The 22,244-nt window shown below is 37.3% G+C and overlaps 3 protein-coding genes across 7 annotated transcripts; 2 read left to right on the forward strand and 1 right to left on the reverse strand.

Moving 5' to 3' along the window:
* The first annotated feature begins 1,991 nt into the window (after positions 1 to 1,991).
* On the forward strand, positions 1,992 to 12,738 carry LOC131782117 (ZP domain-containing protein-like). Of its 4 annotated transcripts, none has more exons than XM_066170062.1 (7): positions 1,992 to 2,181; positions 6,043 to 6,128; positions 8,745 to 8,823; positions 9,109 to 9,492; positions 10,153 to 10,372; positions 11,153 to 11,475; positions 11,871 to 12,738. In XM_066170062.1, the coding sequence occupies exons 3-7, from the start codon at positions 8,769 to 8,771 to the stop codon at positions 12,035 to 12,037; spliced, it is 1,149 nt and encodes a 382-aa protein (XP_066026159.1). In that variant the 5' UTR covers positions 1,992 to 2,181; positions 6,043 to 6,128; positions 8,745 to 8,768; the 3' UTR covers positions 12,038 to 12,738. The 4 variants fall into 4 exon arrangements, with proteins under 4 accessions (XP_066026159.1, XP_066026160.1, XP_066026158.1 ...); XM_066170063.1 differs by lacking the exon at positions 1,992 to 2,181 and adding an exon at positions 4,665 to 4,702; XM_066170061.1 differs by lacking the exon at positions 1,992 to 2,181 and adding an exon at positions 5,132 to 5,202.
* A 1,623-nt stretch (positions 12,739 to 14,361) lies between these two features.
* Positions 14,362 to 19,257, forward strand: LOC131791838 (ZP domain-containing protein). 2 transcript variants are annotated; one of them, XM_059109216.2, is made up of 6 exons: positions 14,362 to 14,486; positions 15,534 to 15,641; positions 16,541 to 16,903; positions 17,165 to 17,384; positions 17,852 to 18,165; positions 18,398 to 19,257. In XM_059109216.2, the coding sequence occupies exons 2-6, from the start codon at positions 15,575 to 15,577 to the stop codon at positions 18,574 to 18,576; spliced, it is 1,143 nt and encodes a 380-aa protein (XP_058965199.2). In that variant the 5' UTR covers positions 14,362 to 14,486; positions 15,534 to 15,574; the 3' UTR covers positions 18,577 to 19,257. The 2 variants fall into 2 exon arrangements, with proteins under 2 accessions (XP_058965199.2, XP_066026134.1); XM_066170037.1 differs by lacking the exon at positions 15,534 to 15,641 and having other exon boundaries at positions 14,370 to 14,486.
* Positions 19,258 to 19,977: 720 nt separating this feature from the next.
* Positions 19,978 to 21,581, reverse strand: LOC131791837 (beta-1 adrenergic receptor-like). Its single transcript, XM_059109212.2, has one exon. It carries the CDS (start codon positions 21,375 to 21,377, stop codon positions 20,382 to 20,384), a length of 996 nt encoding a protein of 331 aa, XP_058965195.2. The 5' UTR covers positions 21,378 to 21,581; the 3' UTR covers positions 19,978 to 20,381.
* Between the last annotated feature and the right edge of the window lie 663 nt (positions 21,582 to 22,244).

A 22,244-nucleotide genomic window follows, 5' to 3' on the forward strand; every position in this document is an offset into this window, starting at 1 on the left:
AATTACTCAGTTCTGATTGGTTAAGATAAATGCAGTTTTCAGGTAATTCAGTGCAGAAGAGAGTTAATTCAGTGCCGAAGAGGGTTAATTCAGTGCAAAGAAAGAAACAAATCAGACATTCCCATTGGTCAATAATCAAAGAAACTGACAGATACCCAATCAAATGCGGGTCTTGGATGTCGCAACAAAATTTGAAAATTTGAAAATTTGCAAGCGAAACAATGGCCGGCGTTCTAAGTGGGCTTTCTTTCGCCACCGCAGCGGAAAAACAGCTTAAACAACGAAAATGCTGTAAAAACACTGCTTTTGGGTTGTCGGTTTGGAAAAAAGTGGTGTTTAGAGAAGGAAATTGCCAAGGAAATCGAAAATTACGACCCAGCTTAGCACTTTGCTCGAACGATCCACCGCCGAAATTAAAAACAAATAGGTTAAAACTCCATTTCATCGAAAGTGATTCGGACACAGACTGAACAATTCCTTGAACTGCTTAGCCGGACTTTGAACTTTTTTTGCGCCTTAAAGATGTGAAGATATCATTGCATATTATTGTTTTGATCGTACGCGGTTGTTTTGACCGAACGCACGATTTGAATAAATTATTTTTGCACTTGATGCGCACGCTTTGCTTATGCTTAATTTTGATGAGCCCTCTCGTATTTTGCCATGTATATTATTAACACGTAATCACATGATTTTCTCGCGCAATTTGGAATAAACAAGCACTTGTTAATTTTTTCAAAGACCACAAATTGCACTCGCCCTACGGGTTCGTGCAATTTTGTTAGTCTTTCAAAAAATTTACTCGTGCTTATTTATTCTAAATTGCACTCGAAATCTTGTGATTACCTATACAAACAAACTATTTGAGGAGTACAATTTTGATGTATAACCCTGAAATGGCACCTTAAACCTAAGACCCTATGTTCACACTATCAAGTTGGTTTTAAGAATGTCTTAACGCCATTTCTTAGAGCATTCTCGGCCTAAATTGAGGTATTGGCTTTCGGACACTATTTTGATTAATTAAAAAGGTAGCAGGCTTCACGCTGTCATCGAAGAGACAGTCTGTCTCAAGTATTTTTTTTGTTTTGTTTTGTTTGTTTTTTTTTTCTCTCACGCAGTTGCATCAGTGGATTCTTTTTAATTCCTTAGGAAATATTTTCAGATTTTCTGTTTATGAGTTCTGGGAGAATATTCACTTAAAGTTAAAAGGAACTTGTAAAATGCAATTCATTTGTTTTTATGAATAGTAAACTTATTCTGAAATACTTTCTACATGATGAACAGCGACAATAATTTCCAATGGTCTGATTGACACCATTGTGGCTGAGTATCACAAAGGAGCTGATGGAGCGTTTTAACGAAACCGTTTCGTAGTGACAACAAAGTTACTCGAACTTAAATCGCGACAAGGCTATCAATTTCTCGTTGCTTCTAAACGCACCTGGCCACTAAGATCACAAGATTTATTTTTTGCCCTAAAAGAGGTTCCAAATTTGATTTCAGCTAAATCTTTTTTTTTTCAGCTGAATGGTCGAGGTCATGATTGCGCCTTGAGTTGGCATAGAACACTATTGTTTCGGCACAATAATGTATGTAAGACGCTGTAATATAGATGTTGCATTAGATAACTCGCTCTACATTACAAGACAATTACTCGGTGAACAAAAGTAAATGTCTAATACACTTGAAGAAAAACCTGAAAAACGAATGCTCTACACATTATTACTTTGCACATTTTGTCAGAGTATTCAATTTGTAATTCCGTCCGGTGTTGTGACAAATGTTATGCCTAGTCAACCGTTCGGAAATCACGCTTTTATTTTCGTGTTGGCAACCGCACCTGAAAGAGGCTAGCAGAACTATAAATCAAACTCGTGGAGGCCCTGACAACGATCTACTAATAAAAAACACATAGAAAGTTGAAGCCTAAGTGAAGCAGTAAACCACAATACATCTGAAAGCCACGGTTGACAAAAGGGCAGAGAGATATTTCATTGCTAAACAAACTACTTGAGGAGTACAATTTTGATGTATAACCCTGAAATGGCACCTTAAACCTAAGACCCTATGCTCACACTATCAAGTTGGTTTTAAGAATGTCTTAACGCCATTTCTTAGAGCATTCTCGGCCTAAGTTGAGGTATTGGCTTTCGGACACTATTTTGATTAATTAAAAAGGTAGGACCACCTTGAATATTCCATATTTCTTTGCTATTAATGCATCATCAACCATATAGAATCGTAGAAGTTAGCACAAATGACTGCACTTATACTTGATTATGTTTGTTGTTAACATTTTAACGACACTCAAAAAGCTGCCTTATTTCCCAGCGGTCTATCAAATTGACTTCGCTCAGTTCTGTGTTTTACATTTTCACGTATTCCTCTAACTAAGGACAAGTGTCTTATAATCTGACTTTCGGTCAAGAAAAAACGTAAAAGGAAAAACACAAAAAAGCACCCAAGTATGTACTGGGGTTTTGAGAGGTTACTCCGCAGGCACGAACCGTTATTTTCTAGAAAGATAGGAGTTTTGCGCCAGTTTGGACAGATTACTTAACGTGCATACCAGAAGAAAAAAAAATGTGTTTTACATTTTCACGTATTCCTCTAACTAAGGACAAGTGTCTTATAATCTGACTTTCGGTCAAGAAAAAACGTAAAAGGAAAAACACAAAAAACACCCAAGTATGTACTGGGGTTTGAGAGGTTACTCCGCAGGCACGAACCGTTATTTTCTAGAAAGATAGGAGTTTTGCGCCAGTTTGGACAGATTACTTAACGTGCATACCAGAAGAAAAAAAAATCAAGATAATTTAGTAAAAAAAGAAAGAGAGGGAGAAAGAGAGGAAGACGTAAATAGCTCATAACAGCCAGGTTTATAGTATTCATATTTCTAGGCAACATTAATTAAAGAACCAATGAGTACTGAATAAGTTAACATTTATAGTATTCATATTTATAGGCAACATTAATTAAAGAACCAATGAGTACTGAATAAGTTAACATAGTTGTGACAAATTAGCCCTTCAATTCGAACCGGCCTTTACTTTGTACGTTTGCCTCCTGTGGACTCTTCACGCGGAAGAACCTGTCGCTAAATATGTTCCCTTTTGTGTACTGAAAAGAGGGACTTACCGCACGATGTCTTCGTGATATGTCTATTAAATCTAACGTCATGGTTCGAACAGAATTATTTCTCGTATCCATGCGGTGCCCACTGTAAATCACAAAGTCCATTATGTTTTTCTTTACGCCTCACATGCAAAGTACCTCGCAAAACTTAATCGAGAGCTTATTCCATGAACGTTTAGGCACTGTGAGGTTCTCCGTGATATAGCCATGTCCATTTTTTTAACTGATTTTAAGCATGGCGGCACTATAACTGCAGGTCGCGGAAGCTTTCTCTTTTCTAAAATCAGATGATCAGTATATCGTTGAGCAGTCTAATCTGTAGAAATGCCTTTATATAAATATTTTTCAGTTTAACGCGGGAGATAAACTCCATAGTGACAAAGATAGTCACTTAGGGGCCGTTATTTACACGAGGTCTAACCCAAACCACAGTTGTACTCGATCAGCAGGCTTCACGCTGTCATCGAAGAGACAGTCTGTCTCAAGTATTTTTTTTGTTTTGTTTTGTTTGTTTTTTTTTCTCTCACGCAGTTGCATCAGTGGATTCTTTTTAATTCCTTAGGAAATATTTTCAGATTTTCTGTTTATGAGTTCTGGGAGAATATTCACTTAAAGTTAAAAGGAACTTGTAGAATGCAATTCATTTGTTTTTATGAATAGTAAACTTATTCTGAAATACTTTCTACATGATGAACAGCGACAATAATTTCCAATGGTCCGATTGACACCATTGTGGCTGAGTATCACAAAGGAGCTGATGGAGCGTTTGAACGAAACCGTTTCGTAGTGACAACAAAGTTACTCGAGCTTAAATCGCGACAAGGCTATCAATTTCTCGTTGCTTCTAAACGCACCTGGCCACTAAGATCACAAGATTTGCTTTTTGCCTTAAAAGAGGTTCCAAATTTGATTTCAGCTCAATCTTTTTTTTTTTTTTTTTCAGCTGAATGGTCGAGGTCATGATTGCGCCTTGAGTTGGCATAGAACACTATTGTTTCGGCACAATAATGTATGTAAGACGCTGTAATATAGATGTTGCATTAGATAACTCGCTCTACATTACAAGACAATTACTCGGTGAACAAAAGTAAATGTCTAATACACTTGAAGAAAAACCTGAAAAACGAATGCTCTACACATTATTACTTTGCACATTTTGTCAGAGTATTCAATTTGTAATTCCGTCCGGTGTTGTGTCAAATGTTATGCCTAGTCAACCGTTCGGAAATCACGCTTTTATTTTCGTGTTGGCAACCGCACCTGAAAGAGGCTAGCAGAACTATAAATCAAACTCGTGGAGGCCCCGACAACGATCTACTAATAAAAAACACATAGAAAGTTGAAGCCTAAGTGAAGCAGTAAACCACAATACATCTGAAAGCCACGGTTGACAAAAGGGCAGAGAGATATTTCATTGCTAAACAAACTACTTGAGGAGTACAATTTTGATGTATAACCCTGAAATGGCACCTTAAACCTAAGATCCTATGCTCACACTATCAAGTTGGTTGTAAGAATGACTTTACGCCATTTCGTAGACACACTATTTTGATTAATTAAAAAGGTAGGACCACCTTGAATATTCCATATTTCTTTGCTATTAATGCATCATCAATCATGTAGAATCGAAGAATTTAGCACAAATAACCGCACTTATAATTGATTTTGTTTGTTGTTGACATTTTAACGACACTCAAAAAGCTGCCTTATTTCCTAGCGGTCTATCAAATTGACTTCGCTAAGTTCTGTGTTTCACAGTTTTATGTATTTCTCTAACTAAAGACAAGTGTCTTCAATCTGACTTTCGGTCAAGAAAAAACGTAAAAGGAAAAACACAAACAAGCACCCAAATATGCACTGGGGGTTTTCAGAGGTTACTCCGCAGGCACGAAACCGCTATTTTCTAATTATTAATACATAACTGAAATTTCTTAGCAAGGGAGGAATTTCGAACCAGTTTGGACAGGTTACTTAACGTGCATACCAGAAGAAAAAAAAAGCGAGATAATTTAGTAAAAAGAGAGGGAGAAAGAGAGGAAGAAGGAAATATCTCAAAACAACCAGGTTTATAGTATTCATATATTCTAGGCAGCATTAGTTAAAGAACTAATGAGTACTGAAGTCAGGTTGAACTCCTAGACAAATGTTCTCTTTATTATGTGAAGGTTAATTGCGGTTCAAAGCTGTTCACGAATTTGGTGCGAAATTTAAAATATTTTATCGAAGTTTGGTTCGAGTCAGGAGTAACACAATTCTCGAATCCTTCCACGCATTTTTCGTGTTTTCGCGAAGGAAATGCCTTTGAAATAATTTAGTGACAGTTTCAGCTTTCCAATCATTCTGGTAATCTCTGCCCAAATTAGCAACAGGGTTAATACCCATTGCATAGCAACAGTCACGGTTACGATCCTAACTGGTGGAAAGGTTTGCTCTGGGACTGACAGAGCATTGCGACTGTAATCATCGTCTGCTGTTTCCAAGTGTCGGCGAATATTTAGAAGAAAGAAGATTTAGCAATTGAACTTTGGATCTAAGTTCAACGTGCTTGCATAGAAGATATGTTGAAAATTTTCAGTTTTCTAGAAGACTTGCATGAAAGATTCTGCACAATGAATTCAGTTTTGCCCACGCGATATGTTAGATGATTTGACGTTTATTTGACGTTTATGGTTCAGTTGAGCTTTCAAACTGTGAATTACGCATTCATTAGCTTCTTTCCTTTGTTGGTTTTTGTTTTGTGTATTCTGCATTGCGGTTTCGTTTGTTAAGTTCTCAAATAGACACAGGCAAGGGAGAGGTCATTCAGTTGAGCACCAGTCTCAGAGAGGTAACACGACCATAAAAACATGTATTTCCTTGGAGTTTTATACACAATTTTCATTGCCTTATCTGTTCTATTTCCAGTGAGTACAAAGCCATCTGGTCTCGCGATCACATTGTCTACAGGCAAGTCTTATTGCGGACCAATTGTGGAGTAAAACTAAGCTTTGGTAAGTAAGAAGGCCATTGTTAATTTCTTTCATTGCTCTAGTTGGAAATTTAATTCCAAGCGGTGTTTTCCGACAAAAAATGCAAAGCTGTCCCACGAGTGAGTGAATTCCTAAATTCAACGAAAGAAATTTTGTCAATGTTAAAGTGATGCTTTCCTCGCCAATCAAAGCTTACGAATATTACTCAGAACAGTCAATCTTGGTTGCGATTTCGTATTTCAGAGCTCAGCAAATTGCATTTTAAACGAAAGAAGTAAGATCCTTCATTATTCTATTAACTGAGCTTTTTAAGTTTATCTTGACGTTTGACGAAGCGCAATTATATGCGATCAGATTGGTTTTTGTCCAAAACTCGTTTCAAGCTTGATTGTGCATTTTCCCTTTTATCAGAGCCAGACACAATCCGCTCTACCAGTTTTAGTTAAGAATGGCAACTTAATTGTTTTTTATTGAATTGATCTGAAATGAACTTCAGCTAGCAAGCCACTTCTTATATTCAATCATGTTGAAGCCTGAATGTTTCGGTCCAATTCTTCAGGCCACACATCAGCTCGTGAAGCAAGTTTTTTTATTTTCTCAGTTGCCTTTTTTAATCAAGTCTTGCTGACTTCTCGAGAAACATTTTGTCGCTTAATTATTTGCATTTGACCTGTTCTGGTTAAAAATTGTTTTTCCGTCCCTCCACTGTCAATACTCTGCAAGCGCCTCCCACTGCTGAAGGTTCGATTGTAAACAACTTAACACGGCTTTTCATTAGCACCTTTAAAATACTCAAGCCAAAAATTAGTGTGCTATTCAACGAAAAGGGCACCTCAAAGGGAAAAAGGACCAGGTTCTAAACCAACTGAATTTTACTGTTAAAGTCAGAGCTTATTGTATTCTTGTGACTTACATATAAAAGAATTCATGGATTTTGCCTGTGGCAAAGTGTTATTTGTCCCACACTTCAAACGAACAAACAACAAAACAGTTCTAGAATTCACGACGTGATATTGGCAGCATTCTTAACATAGCTGTAAATCACTCTAAAGGAATTCTTTTATTAAAACAAGAATCGTTCTCATAAGAAGTAAGAATATTATGAATAAAAATCATGTTTGCTAAGCTTTGGACGATAAAATTTTTTTTTTTCGCTGTTCGTCCAACCCACATTAATTTTTTTCTTTAATTTTTTTTTGCTGATGTTTATCTTCATCTTGCGCTTTGTTTTCTATGGTTTCTTTTTGTCTACTTGATGTGTTTCTTCTTTGTCCGGCTTTTTTTCTCGTATCTCGTCCTTTTTAACTCGTGAATTTCGCGCATGCGCAAGAGCGAGTTATAGATACGATGTGGGGAATGGCATTTGCTCGCTCGCTCGCTCAATTGGTCGATTCCTGTAAACTTTTTTTAGATTTTAGGATTTTGAGTGCATTTTATAGTTTTTGGCGAGCAATAAACAGACGAAATGGCGACCTTTGTTGCTAAGAATAGTGGTGGGGTGAAAAAGAAGCCAATGATAATCTTAAAAGAGTTTTTTTTTTCGTTTTAGTTTCAACAAGCGGCGCTAGCGACTGGCAGGCATGCAAGGATTCACACTGAAATGACAGAACAACCTTCGTTTTTCATAAAATTGTAATTTACAATCCTTGAACTTGAAAACAATCCGAAGATTCAGTGAAAATATCACTTACTGCGAAGCGCTCGGAGTTTACAGATGTTCAAAAGCTTTTTCTGTTATAGCGTGAGATTGAGGACAAAATTGATCATTACGTTTCGTCGCGTGTGTTTTTCCTGTGTGAAGCAACAAAAGATGCTGGCGACTGACGAAATAACAAGTTAACACGAAAATCAAATAACACCTAAACAAACAATTTTAGCTACCGATTTTCAGTGAATTTTTAAAGAACAATTTTCTTTTAAGTTTCAAAGCAATTTGAAGATTCAACATACATACAACGTACTAAAATGCGAAAGTTACACACCACAAAATTGATAAATAGGCCTGAAATGAAATTCTATCGTGTTATTGATTATACGTTGCCTAGCAAGTGACTTAAATCTACCCAGGCGGAGATCCAAAATGACGGTGGCAGGCTTGGCTTAGTTATATCACTCAAAACTCGTTCCCGTTTGTCTCATTTGATAAAGAGGGAATCGTTAATGTTTTCATTAAGACAGTATTGCCTTGATTTTCTAATATTTACAACGAAAGACAGTAAATTTCACTTTTCACCCACATTTACTTCCAACCTTTTCTTTTGAACCAGAAACAAAAATGATAGACGTTTAAAACACATGACATCATCCACCTTGTCAAATGTAATAGCATGATCATTTCAATTGTAATGCCTTCTTATCCCAACGTTACTTTGTTTCTTTGCTACATTAGCGAACACTGAACTACTGCTCGTACTCTAGATATGACAATCAACCACAAAATTCCCTAAACCAGATAACATTAAACATAATCTAAAAAATCATGTGTCAATTCACGAGTTTGCTCACAGAGCACTTTGATTTTTCTTCATTCTGCTTCACAGCTTATCCTTTTTAAAAAAATTGTTTTGTATTTGCTCGTGTTTTTCATCGAATTTTTACAATTCTTTCATATATTTATTTATTTCTTTGTTGCCACAGATCCACGAGAACCTAATTATCAATATGAAGAGGGCAATTCTTTTGGCGACATTTATGCTTGTTTTGCATCAAACAAAAGGTAACACATTCATCTCGTCTTTATTCATCCTGATTCCAAAATTATAATAATTGTTATTTTTCCCTTGGGATTCATGAATTGACGACTATATCGAGTTATTGAGAATAAGTATTAAGAAGTAAAAGAATTTAAATCTGCGATTTCCTCGCCGGTTTAATTTGGATTCGTTAACATTTCATCATTATGAAGTGTCTCTTTTCTCACAGCTACAAGTAAATGGAATGTACTATTACCCATCATAAATGAGAGAGATGGAGTTAAAAATTGTTTTTCACTCCCTCTCAGGTCAGACGTCGGCCTCAGTGACTTGTAACTCCAATCACACTGTGAGTATAGTGATCTCAAACGTGGATGATGTAGGATTTTGGGACCCACCAGAGTGGAGAACTTCGACAAACACTGCAGCATGTGAACCAAAACTTGATGCTGGTGCTGAAACAGTTACCTATGAAGCTCTATACCTCCCTGACTGTGCTTACGAGTCAAACCAGAAAGATGGAGAAGTTCAATACATCCTCAAAATCAGCGCTGAAAAGGTTGCAGGTGATTCAGTTACAGGGCAGTTGCGCACTTACGACCACCTGTACTACGTCACGTGTAACTACGATAACACAGGCAGAGCTTTCGCGAGTTTTGTGCCGATCAAGAACCGAGCGGCTAACGACACGGGTATGCAGCTCTGGTTAAGATAACAGCATGTATAATTTACATAAGTAATCTTAGCCTGAATATCTGCAAACTGGATATTCCTAGAGAGTGTCTATCAAACCTTTGCCACCGAATATATTGACCAGCCTTCCTTCAGTGGCTAATGGAAAAAAAGGAAAACAAAAATCTCAAATCTCTTTATCAAGATATGGTGGATTTTATTTTAATTTGATATTAAAAAAAAGTAGTGGAGAAACATTAGCCTGGCATGATTTTGAAAGACAGCCATCAGTACAAAATAGATTCGTATTTCGTTTTTTGGTAGAGAAAGTTTTACTTTTCATCCTTAACACTACAGGACTATTAGAGCATGCTGGTCCAAAAAGAGATGTTGTCATCAACTCACTTGAAAAAAATGTAGATTTTTAAATGTTTTTTCTTCGTCGTATCAGAAATCTGTTACTGCTACTGGACGGCTTTGGTTCTAATTTTAGAGCCATTATCATTGAATAGATATTTCAAATACACTTCATTCAATTTGATAATCCAGCCTTGCATTTGTCAGAACGAGCAAAACCTTAAATAATGCAAATGTATTTGATAAAGCTTTTTTTTTTGTATTTCTTTTGCTTTGTTTTACTTTTCCTAACTCGCTTTTGTGGTCTCTTTTGTCATTTTTAGGTAACGGAACTTTCACATTTTCTCTCATGGCGTATACCAACGCCGCACATACTCAGCTGGTTCCCAACCCTGTTCCTTTGGATGTAGTAATTTTCTTCAAAGCTAAAGTCGAGACACAGAGTGGCGCACCCAACCTTGACCTGTTCCTTGAGGAATGCTATTCATCTAAAAGCGATAATCCAGATTTTGTTGATGGTAAATTTTATCTGATAAAAAAGGGGTAAGAATTTCTGTGATAAAAATTAGTCCACTAAACATGACTAATATGACATTTTAGACAGAGCAGGACCCACCTTATCGAATGGTTCCTCAGTGAGGTCCAGCAAATCAAAAAAAAAAGGAGATGTAAAATATCTGACAAGGTTAAAAATGAAAAGCATTTAGAAAGATATGGATTTGAATATGGTGGCCTAAACGCATACAAATGTACAAATGAATTACTTCAAAATTCGAGTTTCAACCGTGATTTATGAGGTAATCGCATCATAACTCAGTTAATTCCAATAATCAATACTTCTGTTTGTAAAGCGTCATTTATCCCAGTTTGTTTTGAACTGTCTGGTATCGTTATTACTCCCTTTGGTTCTTAATCTAAGTGAAAGATGACGCCAGTGTAGACCCCAGATAGACTGACACAGTCTTAATGAAAAAGAGTTCTTCCAGAGTTTCTGTGAGACATCGTCAGACTACTGATCAAACATGAGTGAGTAACACTGGTAACACTGTTTATTTCTAAATGAAAAAAGGCTCAACCTGAATATGAAACTCATTCACAATTTTTTTTTCAGTTTCTTGCTAATAAATGGTAACAGTTCCAAAGCCTTAATTAGAGCCTACCATTGTAGTTTTCCGAGGGAGCTATTCTTGTATGCTGTGTGTCTAGCCGATGCTATATATTTACCTGGATCTTGTCCATTTGAGATAAATTTGTTAACTCAAAGAATAAGCTAAATTATCATTACATTGCTTAATTATACCATTTCTTATCATTTCTTCATAGTTGTGGCAGTGATACTGTCAGCGAAGACCTCGGCGACACATTAGCATACACTTGTGTCAACGACAACACATCTGAAACATTCTCACTCAAAACTTATCGGTATTTTGGAGCAGATCCAAACGACGATGTTTACATCCACTGTGATTTCAGAGTTTGCTTGGCAGATGTAAACGGTTCCGTCTGTGAATGTCCAAGTGATCCTATCAGTTGCACAAGTTCGCGTAGACGTCGTTCAATCTATGATTCGGTGGATGAGTCACAGCTTTATCATGTTGCCTACGGTCCATTCACCTTTAAGCAAGAAGAACTGAACAAAGATGAAGGTAAATGACAATTCACAGGGCTTTTAACCATAGGACAGGAATTCTGTTAGGTGTTTTCCACATTCGCTGCTAAGCAAGACTGGTTTTTCGTGATAACTGACCAAGTTATCAATCGAGGCCGCACGGGGCAACTTAACCCAGAAGATAACTTAAACATGTCAAATATGATAGAAACGGAACGAAATGTAATATCATTTATCGTAATGATGACTATAGAAAATTAACAAAAGCTGGATAAGAACCTCCAGAAAGACATATGGAAATGTTCCTTTTCATATATTCCAAGCTTCTCTGCCTTTATCGATAAACACTGAATGGTTTAAAACTATAATCTACCTACAAGCTCGATAGTTTAACTCAATGATTAAACCTGGAATCTATTTTCTTCATTTCAGTTGCATCTAAAGACCAAAAGGAGACCGGCCATCCTTTCCAGACAGTAGCAATTGTTGGGGCAGTATGTGGTGTTGTGGCTGTAGCTGTCATCTGTGCCACTGTCTACCTTGTTGTTCGCTATCACAGCAAGCGCACGCAAAATGGTGATCTGCACGTGGTCACCTAAACTCCAAACATAAATAAGTTGTGTTGTGCAAACGCGCGAATATTACGTTTTTTAATCCAAGATCAATTTGAATGGTGTGACATATGAAGCAACTCGATAGGGTTAAGTTGAGGTGTGGATGTTGATTAAGACATAAAATTTCTTTTTTTTTTTCAAACGAATAAATGATTAATCGGCTTTTTTCTTTAGATGATGGTAGGAATCAGAAGCATTTGCAAAGTTAATCGAATTTATGTCTTGACTTTATTTTCAAGGTTAATTTGATTAGCTATAACAATGAAGTCGTTGTACTCCTATATCTGCTTGTCACACTTATGTGCGCGATCCAGATTAACAACCAGTTTTAATCTCTCATTGTTTTAACACCTTATAAACTTGCACACAAGCCTTATAGACAACGTTAAGTTCAAACACAATTTTAGGCATTGTGAGGAACTTTAATACGTATGACAAACTTTACACTCTATATGCAGCACAGCAATGGCAGCGTCGTGATTTTGCCAACGTTTATATGATATCTAACCGAATGCTAGCCAAAGTAAGTATACCCAAGTCGCATGCGGGCCTGGTTGCTTTCCCGTTGAACTGGCTTAAGCCTTGTCAGTGAGGCACCAGTACCAGTCTAATTTTTTTTACTATTTTTAGAAATTTTGAGTAGCATCCTAATAAAATGTAGGCACCGTGATGAATTTATTACAAAACCTTTGTGGTTTTTTCTTTTTGTGAATATTTGTGTTCTAAAGAACAGGATGGGCATCTTTTTTTTTATCTGTTTAATGAAGGGAATTTTCACTTCACTCTCGTGGCATATGAGGACCCATTACTTTCTCCAGTGATTCCCAACGCTGTAAAGTTGGATACTAAAATTTTATTCAATGCGGAGGCTTCGATCCAAAGCCCCACACCCAGTTCACCCCTCTACCCTCTGACTGGCTCGCATTTTCATAACCAAGCGAGTTTGATTCGTTAGATTTTTATAAGTTAAATCGAATGCTTTGTTATAGCCACTTCAAATATTCTCTCCCAACTCATTTAGTGTCAAGCTTGTTTTCCGATTTCAGACTCAGATTTCACTCAGATCAGTTAAGTCGTACTACGCAGGGGTCAACAATTGGGCATGCGCAAGGGATCTATTTCGGCCGGCTACGCCGGGGGGACCTCACAAAACAATTGTTGTCCTGCAAAATGTGCGAAAGAAATTGAAATTTTATCAGAAATCTTTAAAAGTATGAAAAAAAAAGAAAACTCGAGTTTTTTCAGGCAGTGAGGTTATTCAATTACGGGATCCTGTGGATTATTATTTTGTTTTGAAATTGTGTCTGCACAAAATAATGCCGGGACCAAATGGCTTCAACGTTTCGCTTTTTCAGCGCAATAATGGGGTAAAGAATTCTAAGTGTATGGCATCACAAAGTATTGAAAACATTTGATGATTTGAAAATATTGTTTTTCACGTTCTATTTTTCAATCAATTGTGCCCTTCAAAGAAAGCCAAGACATTTGATTGACATACAAGTGTTCTCAGCCAATTAGAATGTTCCGTTTGCTATTTGTTTGGACAAAACTCAGACCCCCTCCCCCCTTCTTTCCCCAATAACCCTAATTTCTTCATTCTCAAGCCCTTGGATGGCCAAACGCTCAACCTTTCCGAGACATTGTCTAACGGAGAACATAGCATGAGGTACCTACATCACAGATGACGCAGCTCAGAAAATTCAAGCGTGGATTTCATATAAAACAGAGTTTCAAAATAGAGTCCAAAACAGTGCACGAGTAATTAGGAAGTTTAATGGCATGGAAGTTTACCATTTATTTCACTAAATTGTTTAAGGAAGTATATTTAGACAAAAACTGAAAAACAATTTAAGAGGAGAATTAATCAATAGTAAGATGCGAATTGTCTAAACTGTATATACTGAAAATTTCAAGTTCATGTGGCCTGGAAAATCGAAAAAATGATAGGCGTAAGGCTATATTAAAATGCAGGAGCTAAAAGTTAAAATATTCTTGCAGTTTAAAGCGTTTTGATGCCCCCCCCCCCCCCCCCCCTCCATTGCTTCTGTGCATGCTTCGGTGTGATATTTCGGTTAAATCGACACAGTCACAGCTACTTAACTATATGAGATAAATTCTTACTGTGCTTCATGTGCTTTATCAAAGGGGTTTTGATCGAAATTCGGTGTCCGTGAAGCGTAGTTGTTTGTGAAGTCGCGTACTTGCACATAGCCGTTGCCTAGAGACGAAGGTTCGAGAGAGGACCTACGAAGTCTTGATTCGCTTTGATAGTGGCAAGATATTTTAAAAACGTGGGATCAAAGAGGCGGAACGCACCAAAGCGTAGCGGTTACAGGCTCAAGCAAAGAACCACAGCGGAAGTTTGCAGGCGACCCTGTTGTAATCAACGAAATTTCAATTTCTTTGAACACCTTGGAATCTCACACGGAAAACGGTGAGTGCCTGATTCATGTTTTAGACCGTCCATAAAATAATTATTTAAACATATCGAAAACAAAATTTGCCTTCGTCAAGCAGAACCGCCTTGCGTGCAAACAATACGTTCTTAACAAATTTTTTCCTCTCGTTTCTTTTACTTTCGTTGCCAAGTTTTCGATAGCCAGAGCAACGAGAAGGTGTGGATTATGAGTCGTTTTACAGTCAGCAGCCTTGCATCTTTGTGATAAACGAAAATGTTATTCATCATCTCCATTCGTCATGCGAAATACCATGGACGTTTAATTTGCATTCAAATAAGCTATCGGCAAGAGAGCATCAATTGATGCTGTGTTTAAAGATACTTTTAACGCAATATCATGAAAAGAAAAACCAATAAAGACAACTGCAAATGAATTGTAGCGATTTCTAGCGTTCCATTTGTTCAATTTGGAGTCATAAATTCTTGAAACTTGATGACAAACAAGTGAAATGTCCTTTCGTTTTTATAACAATTAATTACGTTCCAATGGCTGATTTTTTCGCTCTCGAATGAAAATGATGCAATCGAAAAACAATTTATAAACTGGTAATGTATTTCTGTACAAAGTTTAGATCAAGTTGAAGTAAAACAGATTGTATTTCACATCGCTTGCACAATGCACAACAAATACTTAGACTTTAAAAGAACGCTGCATCCAGCATTTACTTTACACAGATATGTCGAGAGAATACAAAACATGTCATATCTTTAATTATTATCACTATTTCGGGAATTTTGGTGCATTTTGGTGCATTTTGTAGGATGAAATAGAGATGTTGACGTTTAAATGTTCGTAAATTGCTCGGTTAAAATGACTCTCAGTCGGGGCCAAATTTTATAAGTTCACAATACACTAGCCATGTTTTAGCACACACAAAGAACGAAGAAATCCAGAATTTTCCTTTTTCATCCTTTCTTTCGCTCTTGAACTAAATTATTACGAAAAATAACTTTGGATTCAAGAATTTCTTTCGTTCTAATTGTGACAGTTTGACTGACATTCCTTAACTTTAACTTCATAAGTTGGGTAAAACCACCAAGAAAAGGCTGAACTCTACGTCAAAATGGCTTGGCAGTGGATTTTACTCTCTCTCGTGACGTTCGCTTTACTGGTTGACGTCAGAGTTAAAGGTGAGACAGACTTCAGTTTTTCCCACAAATATAATCACTCATGTAATATTTCATTCACTATCAAAGAATAATTAGGTGAGACCTGACTCTGAGTCAACTAGACCATTACCCGAGGTCTTGTTCGGTCTATTCCGCGATTCTTGACAAGCCTAAAACTGGCAAACACTTACTGAGAGTTGTTTAGTCGACATGTTTACAAAACTTGCACACGACGAAATAGAGATTCTCAAACTTTACGGTTCGAATAAAGTTATTAAAAGAATCAGTTGCTTGATGACATCGATAGTGTGGATAATATGACTAAAGCAAAACTTAGAGAAAGGGGGAACATAGTGACATAAGAACGTCCCTCCCCCCCTTCCCCCCTCCCCCCCCCCCTTTTATTACAGTATTCAACTACAATTAGTGTAAGTTTCTGGCGTGAAAAGACAAAAAGTTAGTTAACAAAATACAATTGAGTACACGCGCGACAATTTGGGAAAGGAAATTGGAAGTGTGTTGAGTTCTTGGAGAAGAGGACCAAAATTGTCCATTCATCTCTTTTGGGATTCCACACCAATGGTAACTTGCAACCTGCTCACCCCATACCGTATTTATATTGATTAAATTTAATTAACAAATCATAAATAAATAAGAATGGGAAAGGTGATAAGTTTTTGATCAATAAAAATGCATCAAAACTTAATAAAACTTCTAAAAAAACAATATCAAAACCTCGTATCGCTATTTTTCTAGAACTGTATTCATTTCAGACAGAGTACAAAAATGGGTCCACGTGCAAAAAGCTAGATTTCGCCTGATTATCAATCTTTTCTTAGAAATGTAAAACCTCAGTCCAACGCTTTGTCTTTGCATGTTTATCTCAGCTATTTACGTATCTTCTTACTTTTTGTCTTCAGGCATGTCAACGAGTTCAATTGTCTGCAATGCTAACCACACAGTAACTATAACCATTACAAATGTAACTGACATCGATGCATTCAACGAAAGCGATTGGCGAGTAGATAACAAAACAGAATGTGAGCCGACATTCATGGACACGACGGTCACGTATACCAATTTGCAAGTGGCTGATTGCGCTTCAATTTCCGAAGATAAGAGCACTTCTATCAGATACGTTTTCGAGATCCGTGCAGTTGTTCCGGGCAGCAGTCCGATCCAGGCCTTTGATCACGTGATTGACGCCGTGTGTGAGTACGTCAATAATGGCAATGTCACATCCAGCTTCATACCTTTAGTGAATCGTGGCGATAACTCGTCAGGTATGTCGTGTTAGCTTGAGTAAAGTATACACCTGTAAAGAAACTGAAGCGTGTTTTGCGGTACATCAGACACAAAATTATAACACCTTCGTTATGTAACCAAAAATAAAATTTGCAGAAGTTACATGTTGAGATTTTATCAGGTATATACTAGATTATGCACAGAAATTTTAAGCAGACGTTGTGTGTGAATGTAATGTGAAGATTCAACTGATTTAAGCCTCACTCTGCAGAACTAATATTTGTTACTTTCTTAATCAGATTCTGCAGCTTTTACATTCAGCCTTGACGTTTTTAAGAACTCTGAGCTTACCATTCCTCTTCCCAGCGAAGTGAAGCTCAATCAACCATTGTTTTTCCGAGCTCAAGTAGAAACATCAAGCGCTGCACCAAACCTGGACCTCTTCATCTTGCAATGTAATGCGTCAAAGTCGAATGACGCAAATGTTCCGGGCCACGATGTAGTCCTTATTCAAAATGGGTTGGTACCTTCTTGAAGTTTCCCAAAACAAAAGCATAATGTATTTTATCATCTACACCTCTAAAAAGTATGAAAATCCACAGAGCAACCTGAACTTTCAAGAACCGTCTCCAATGGAAATTGAACTTAAACAAAGGACGCGGCCATTTTGAATCTTTCATAGCCGCCTGACCGCTAACCTGCGACGGAACAAAGTCTTACACAGCCTTCTTCTATCCACTCAGGATCAGTTTTGATAACAAAGCCTTACATAAAAAAGCATTGCTGAATCTAATAATTACTTGAATGCGAAAACCGGTGCAGCGGCTGATTGGGAATGCGATCGCGTGAAGTCACGTTGCTGAGTTGTTTTCAAAATGGCGGCGCTCAAGTCAAGCTTTTTTTTCATTTCATTTTTTCAATTTTGGTCAGGTTAGTATTTCTCATCCCTAATATCATTAAGGCCATTCTTTTCATCTTGGATTCAGATGTGGTAACGATACTGTCAGTCAAGACGCAGGTGACACTTTGAATTATACCTGCGCAGTCGACAGCACGCAGGAAACCTTTCAAGTGAATTCTTTCCGGTACTTTGGAGCTGAAGCCAACACTTTGGTCTATGTGCATTGCGATCTTAAGGTGTGCCTTGCAGATGCTGCGGATTCTGCATGTGAATGCCCGTCTTTGGCTGATTGCAACCCTAATGCTCGAAAACGGCGAGCAGTTGAAGTCGATGAATCTGTGGTGTATCGCGTCACGGTTGGTCCTTATTATTACAAGAAGGTAGAGAGAGACGACAAAGGTGAGTTAGTTTTCATGACATCACGTATGATGCTGTTTTGCCCTCATATGGTGGTTCACTTTTCTAGAGCGTGGGACACCAAAAAGTTATGAATCGCCTTTAGGGATTGAAACCTTAGATTCTCGGCCAATCTTTTTAGTCGAAGGGGTCACATGCCTTTGCCTGGCATACTTCATATTAAACATGGATGAATTCTCTCCTCACGACACTCCTTTTTTTATTTTGTAATCAGATCACAACGACAAGAAACCTGAAACAAGCGAAGACAACTCTTCATTTCAACTCAGTTTAAGCGTTGCCATAGTTTTCTCAGTCAGTGGTGTCATCATAGTATCAATTATATCCCTTACTGTGTGCTTCATTTCGCGCGGACGTCACCAGCGTTCTTCAATCACCGAGTTGAACAAGTGACTTGATCACAGTGTGAAAACGTAAATGCCTCAGAGCCTTTCCCTCAAACTTTTTATGTCATAATATGAAGCATAAATCAATTTTTAGAGAATTACTACCTGGGTTCAATCTTTGTCGTTTTCACTGCAACGATAATTATGCACGATCAGTTTGAAATGATGGTATTATTTTTCTTTATGGCCGTTGATATCCAAAAGATGTGCACTCTGCTAAAGCTATAGTATTATACTATTTCTTGTCAGGATTTGCTGCTTAATCTTTGGGTTGGAAATATCTCTTAAAGTCCCTCATAGTATTTAGAGAAAATGGGGACAAAACTAAAAGGAAAGACAACAATAAGATGTTTATATTTGGCCCTCATAGAATTAATGTTAGCCTCCTCAAAGGTTCACCAAATGATGATGCAGTTTCGTTCAACCATCGGAAAGATAGTGGTCTTAAATATCATCCAAAGAAATTAACTATGTCATTTCTTTAGACTTCACGATCAGGGTCAGGTTTATTAGTCAGGCCGGTTAGTTTCAAGACTAAAATGTTACAATATAAGGCTTCAACACCTATATTAAGTAATTTTCACCAGCTTCTGCTGCCCCAATTTACCAGTAGGAGATAATAACATTACCACTAAAATATTTTGGTTTACAATTATAAAATAAAAAGACAAAAGACATGTTTTTTATCTATTTTGTTGTTGATGTTTTTAATATTTTTCTCTTAATCTGTTTTCTTGCTTTTTCGGTTGTCGCGGTTTTTTTTCTTATTTGTTTGGTTTTTGTTTTGTTCCTGTTGCTTTTGTTTTCATTCGGTTTATTCTGGTAACATTTAAGATACAGCCCTGGCTTTCCCCCCACAAAAAAGCTCTCTGGGAATATTATTTTCATTATTTCTCCCACGCTATTTTCTTTTCTTTTTTCCGATTAGGATAAACGTTTTACAAGGATTTAACGCTTGTTCCAAAATTAAAGACTTTCAAAACCCTTTCACTCCAGTGGTGATCAGTAATAACATCTCCTGGCATCTTTAATATATTGACAACAATACCAGTCTTGGGAACTGAGAACGTTACCATATCAACTAAATTATATTTGCCAAACAAAAACACAGATTCTCGGGATTCCGAAAAAAAAGCTGTTCGCAATCAGTGGACTCATCAAGGAGATCTAGTGTTTTCATGATCTAGACTGGTTGTCAATTTTTTGTTAACTTGCTGATATAATGGGAACGATCAATCACAGCTTACGTGGAGTTTTAGTTCAGAATGCACTATAAATCATAACCTTTTGCAAAAAGTTTGAGGTTGATGCCAGAACATCGAAATAAATCACTAATAAATAAACAAATGATGCTAAAATGCAAGCATAAAGAGCTAATTTATAAATCTAATTTCGTATCTAGTTACATTTAGAGTGAAATGAGACGGAAAACAAAATGGAGAAATATCAAAAGAAGTCTGTGTGACGTAGTTGATCATTATTTGATTCCTAAGTCTTCTCATCAAAAGCCTGATATTCATTAAAAATGTCCCATGTGAAGATCTCATTCTCATAGACATGATCTCTTGGGTATTTAAAGAGAGACGCACAAAGAAATCCTCCCTTTATTCTACAATTATTCGAATGGTATTGCAATCATTACTTAAAAACTATTCGAATCCAAGAGAACCTTCGGTTCCCGATGCATGGCTTTTGATGGTACTCCAGCCGCCTGTTGGCTGCACTGACGGGAGGTCCAAGAGCAAACGCAGTTTTTTAAGAGCAATTTGTAAATAAACAAAACTTTAACATTTTTTTCCTTGTTAACTCCAATTATACCTGGGTTTCGTTAAGCATTGTCGTTGGATCAGTCCGAAATCTCGTACTTCTTTGAGTCAAGGACATATTCACTGGAGCCACTCGAAGCGCTTGACGTATCGTCACTCGGCGTCTGCAGCGGCTTAGAAGCCTTACAAACGTTTTTCGCAGCTCTAAATCGCGGAAGGCGTACACTAATGGATTCATGGCGCTGTTACTGTACTGGAGCCATTTTGAAAACAGAAGAAAACCCGAGAGTTTATGGAAAGGAAAGCACTGTCTGCAAAACACCGAAATGGTGCTCACTGTAAAGAAAGACAACCAAGAAACGAGAAAAAGCGCAGTCACAAATGTAAGGGTGAGGGCTGTGCGGCGTTGTTTTTTTAAGTTCTTGCGTATTTTGTTGCTTTCTTCCTGATTTGCTATTGTTGGAAGATTGGAGATCAGCGCCCGAGCCACCTTAAAAATGGAAATGTTGACAACGCTCACAAGAATTCCTGGTCCAACATAACCAACGAACAACAAAAACGGAGTGTAAATTCTGTATGGACTATTGTTCGAGTCACTCGAAGATTTATCCAAGGCAGGTCGAATTGCTGCTATCACGGAAGCTGTCATCCAAACACAGCATATGACTATCGTATAATGTGTCGTGGAGAGTGCTTCGTGAATAAAGGGACGCGAAATGGCTAACCATCGTTCCAGGCTAACGGTTGTTAGATGGAAGATTGAAGCCATTGCACTTAAGATGTCGAAGGAGATGAAAAACGTATTCAAAGGTCTGTAATGTGCGCCTGTCAAACTGATGTATATCCACAGAGGTAGAGATACACATCCCACCAGTAGATCCGAGATAGCCAAACTCACCAGAAACGTGTAAGTACCAGTGCGGAGTCTTAAGTTTGAAAAATACGATGCCACTACAAAAGAATTTCCAGTTATGATCACAAACATAAGAGCCACGCAAAACAGTATCTGAAGAGCTGAGCTCCAGGACATTTCAACCACCATGGTCTAATTAAGCTAAAAAAAACCCTGTTAAATTCGAGACATTGCTAGTTATGAAGAAATATGCTTCACAATCGCAAAATCTTCATCCTGATCTTCATTTGCAAAAGTCCACAAATCGACAATCGGAGTTTTAATGTTGACTTTGACGTTGTTAGGGTTGCAGAAGTAACCTCTTGCTTTCTTGTTCTCAATCAAAAGCTGATAAAGACCAATTCTTCTAATAAGTGTTCCGTTATCTGAAAAGAACAAACGACAAAACTGAACAAATTTGTCGGGTTTGCTCTAAAAAAGGATGGAAACCCATCAGTGATCTCTTTCACATTGCCACAATGAAAAGGACACATTTAGTCATCAGAGAGCGGGAGTAATAGTCACCTTATGAAAACAATTCCAAACCTTATGCCAACAAGACTGGGAAACTGAACGATCAATTTCACTTCACCGTTTATCACGTCCTCGAAGGTGTCTTCGCTTTTCAAGTAATGATAAACACCCTTCTACAAAATTGGTTCCCATGCTTTGTTTTATGCGAGGACAATCGAGAAGACACTCCATTTACAAAGGAAATGGTTTGCCTTAGTTTTAATCAATTCTCGTTCGGTTGAGTACACAGCTGTCCGTGCTGTTAGCATGGCTTTAGAAATGCAAATTATCGGGAAAAGCCTTCATTCTTCTCCAATCACCACTTGATTAAACGCATTAATTGATAAGAAACTTTTTCTCCTCAGGAATAAGCTTTTTTATGCCATTCCCTTTACAAAACAATAGGCAAATACAGTACTGAAAACAATCTTCATTCTCAACTTAAATATAAAGAAATATTTTGCAGAGGCACTGCATTTATTCAAAAGCTAGAAAAAACATCAC

Source organism: Pocillopora verrucosa, chromosome 7 (genome assembly GCF_036669915.1).
Source record: "Pocillopora verrucosa isolate sample1 chromosome 7, ASM3666991v2, whole genome shotgun sequence".
NCBI lineage: Eukaryota > Metazoa > Cnidaria > Anthozoa > Scleractinia > Pocilloporidae > Pocillopora > Pocillopora verrucosa.

What these genes read in the sequence shown, in the direction of transcription:
- LOC131782117 (XM_066170062.1), top strand. Translation starts at nt 8,769, where the DNA reads ATGAAGAGGGCAATTCTTTTGGCGACATTTATGCTTGTTTTGCATCAA. An exon ending in TGTTTTGCATCAAACAAAAG is followed by an intron (nt 8,824 to 9,108) that starts GTAACACATTCA and finishes ACTCCCTCTCAG; the next exon opens with GTCAGACGTCGGCCTCAGTG. An exon ending in CCGAGCGGCTAACGACACGG is followed by an intron (nt 9,493 to 10,152) that starts GTATGCAGCTCT and finishes TGTCATTTTTAG; the next exon opens with GTAACGGAACTTTCACATTT.
- LOC131791838 (XM_059109216.2), top strand. Translation starts at nt 15,575, where the DNA reads ATGGCTTGGCAGTGGATTTTACTCTCTCTCGTGACGTTCGCTTTACTG. An exon ending in TCGTGGCGATAACTCGTCAG is followed by an intron (nt 16,904 to 17,164) that starts GTATGTCGTGTT and finishes TTTCTTAATCAG; the next exon opens with ATTCTGCAGCTTTTACATTC. An exon ending in GGTAGAGAGAGACGACAAAG is followed by an intron (nt 18,166 to 18,397) that starts GTGAGTTAGTTT and finishes TTTTGTAATCAG; the next exon opens with ATCACAACGACAAGAAACCT.
- LOC131791837 (XM_059109212.2), bottom strand. Translation starts at nt 21,377, where the DNA reads ATGGTGGTTGAAATGTCCTGGAGCTCAGCTCTTCAGATACTGTTTTGC.